At 52.5% G+C, this 2122-nt stretch overlaps 1 protein-coding gene across 1 annotated transcript in view; it reads left to right on the forward strand.

Annotated features, from left to right (window-relative positions):
- Positions 1 to 2122, forward strand: part of PLOD3 (procollagen-lysine,2-oxoglutarate 5-dioxygenase 3) — a 25792-nt gene that overhangs the window by 10729 nt on the left and 12941 nt on the right. The window contains exons 2-5 of the mRNA XM_018572455.1: positions 733 to 824; positions 1193 to 1329; positions 1419 to 1582; positions 1696 to 1808. Coding sequence (XP_018427957.1) covers positions 733 to 824; positions 1193 to 1329; positions 1419 to 1582; positions 1696 to 1808 — 506 coding nt within the window. The remainder of the gene's footprint in view (positions 1 to 732; positions 825 to 1192; positions 1330 to 1418; positions 1583 to 1695; positions 1809 to 2122) is intronic.

Consider the following 2122-nt stretch of genomic DNA (forward strand, 5'->3'; position numbering starts at 1 on the left):
TCCTTTCCAGAGAACTCCGAGGAAGTGATCTCATTCTGGGAAATGTCCAGCTTTCCAGAATGTTCTGTATTTCTCTTCCCCAAATTTAAAGCTGAACTCCAGCCTTCCCTCCACATGTGTCACCACTTTGTAAGGGTGATGTCCTGCTCTGAAACATTTGAAAGAAGCTCCCAGCTTTTTGTGTCTGCAGCCCCTGGCCGTCTCCCGTATCACGCCTGCGGCCTCTGACCACCTCCCGTATCACGCCTGCGACCTCTGACCTCCTCCCGTATCACGCCTGCGGCCTCTGACCACCTCCCGTATCACGCCTGCGGCCTCTGACCACCTTGCGGCCCCTGACCGCCTCCCGTATCACGCCTGCGGCCTCTGACCGCCTCCCGTATCACGCCTGCGCCCTCTGACCGCCTCCCGTATCACGCCTGCGCCCTCTGACCACCTCCCGTCCTGCGTCTGCAATGTCTGGCAGCGTTCTGTAGCACGATATTCATTGCATGTTCTGTGCAGCCATTTTGTGATGGCGGGGGGCCACGCCTGGGGCCCGCTATTTACAAGAAGTTGGCCATCACTGTTTATTGTTCATCAAGTTTACAGAACTTTTGCAGGAACTAAAGGAATGAATGGATGGTGTGACCGTGTGATCAGACACGGCAGCGGTTGTCACGTGTGTAGTCATGTGACCTCCTGGCGGTAACTGAAGACATTGTCACAATGTATCTCTGTCGTGTTTTTCAGACAAGCTGCTGGTGATCACCGTGGCCACCGATGAAAATGAAGGATATCACCGATTCCTGAGGACTGCCCGGCACTTCAACTACACCGTGCGGGTGAGAGAGTGACCCCGTCCCGTCTGTGTGTCACCCTAAAATCCACCCTGTGGCCGCATTAATAAAGAGGGATCTGTATAGAATAGACTTAAAGTGGAACTCCAGGCAGATAGGACACATCAGTAATGTATATATTTAATAGAAGCCATGTGACCCAGTATTTGTACAGCAGAAGGTCTCAGCTGCCCATATAGGAAAGAAGGGTGACCCCCGGAAAGAGTAGAATGATCACCCTTGCTGTGCAGCTTGGTAGATGTGTGTGGATCACAAGACTGGCTGGACAGTTAAATATCTAAACCGGCATATATGTGTTGGGTGGAAAGTCCCGGTGCCCTTGGCTCATGTTTTTATGTTGTCACCCTTTGTAGACGCTGGGCCTGGGTCAGGAGTGGAAAGGAGGAGACGTGGCCCGTACTGTGGGAGGAGGACAGAAGGTACGATGGCTGAAGGAGGAGCTGGAGAAACTACACGAGCAGGAAGACCTGATTGTCATGTTCGTAGACAGGTAAGAGAACCGACCTGAATGACTGATCAACACGATCCTCAGATCCATAACGTCCATAACATCTCCCGTCTCCGTCTGCCGCTTCTCAGCTATGACGTCGTCCTGGCCGGGAGCCCCATCGAGCTGCTCTGGAAGTTCCACCAGCTTGAACACAAGGTGGTCTTCTCCGCCGAGGGCTTCTGCTGGCCCGACTGGTCCCTGGCGGAGAAATACCCGGCTGTCAGCAACGGGAAACGCTTCCTGAACTCTGGAGGTGAGTTGTGTCCGACCTCCGGTTCCTTCACATCCCCCCCCACATTCCACATACTCTACACCCCCTGTGTATCCAGAACCCCCCGTCATGTCCGCTCTCTCCTCCTGATACAGGGTTCATGGGCTATGCTCCTCAGCTCTACAGGATAGTCCAGCTGTGGAAATTTAAAGACCACGACGACGACCAGTTATTCTACACCAAGGTCTACCTGGATGAGGAACTGCGGGTGAGTGCTGGGACCGACGAGGTCATCTCTCTTCTCCATTCTCCTCCTCTCTTTCCTTCACACCTTCTTCAGCTACTTTCTCTCTCTTCTTCTTTTTCCACTCTCTCTATTCTTTCTTCCACCATCTCCCCCATCTTATATCTCTTCTCTCAGCTTTTCCCCTCTCCTCTCTTTTCTGCTCTCCTTTTTTTTTCTCCTCTTCCCTCTTCACTTCCCTCTTCACTTCTCTTCTCTCCTCCTTTTTATATTTTCCTTTTCTTTCTCTCTCTCCTCTCTCTCTCCCTCTCCCTCTCTCTCTCTCTCTCTCTCTCTCT

The sequence above is a fragment of the Nanorana parkeri genome, unplaced genomic scaffold (assembly GCF_000935625.1).
Source record: "Nanorana parkeri isolate BGI_ZX_2015 unplaced genomic scaffold, ASM93562v1 scaffold2038, whole genome shotgun sequence".
Lineage (NCBI taxonomy): Eukaryota > Metazoa > Chordata > Amphibia > Anura > Dicroglossidae > Nanorana > Nanorana parkeri.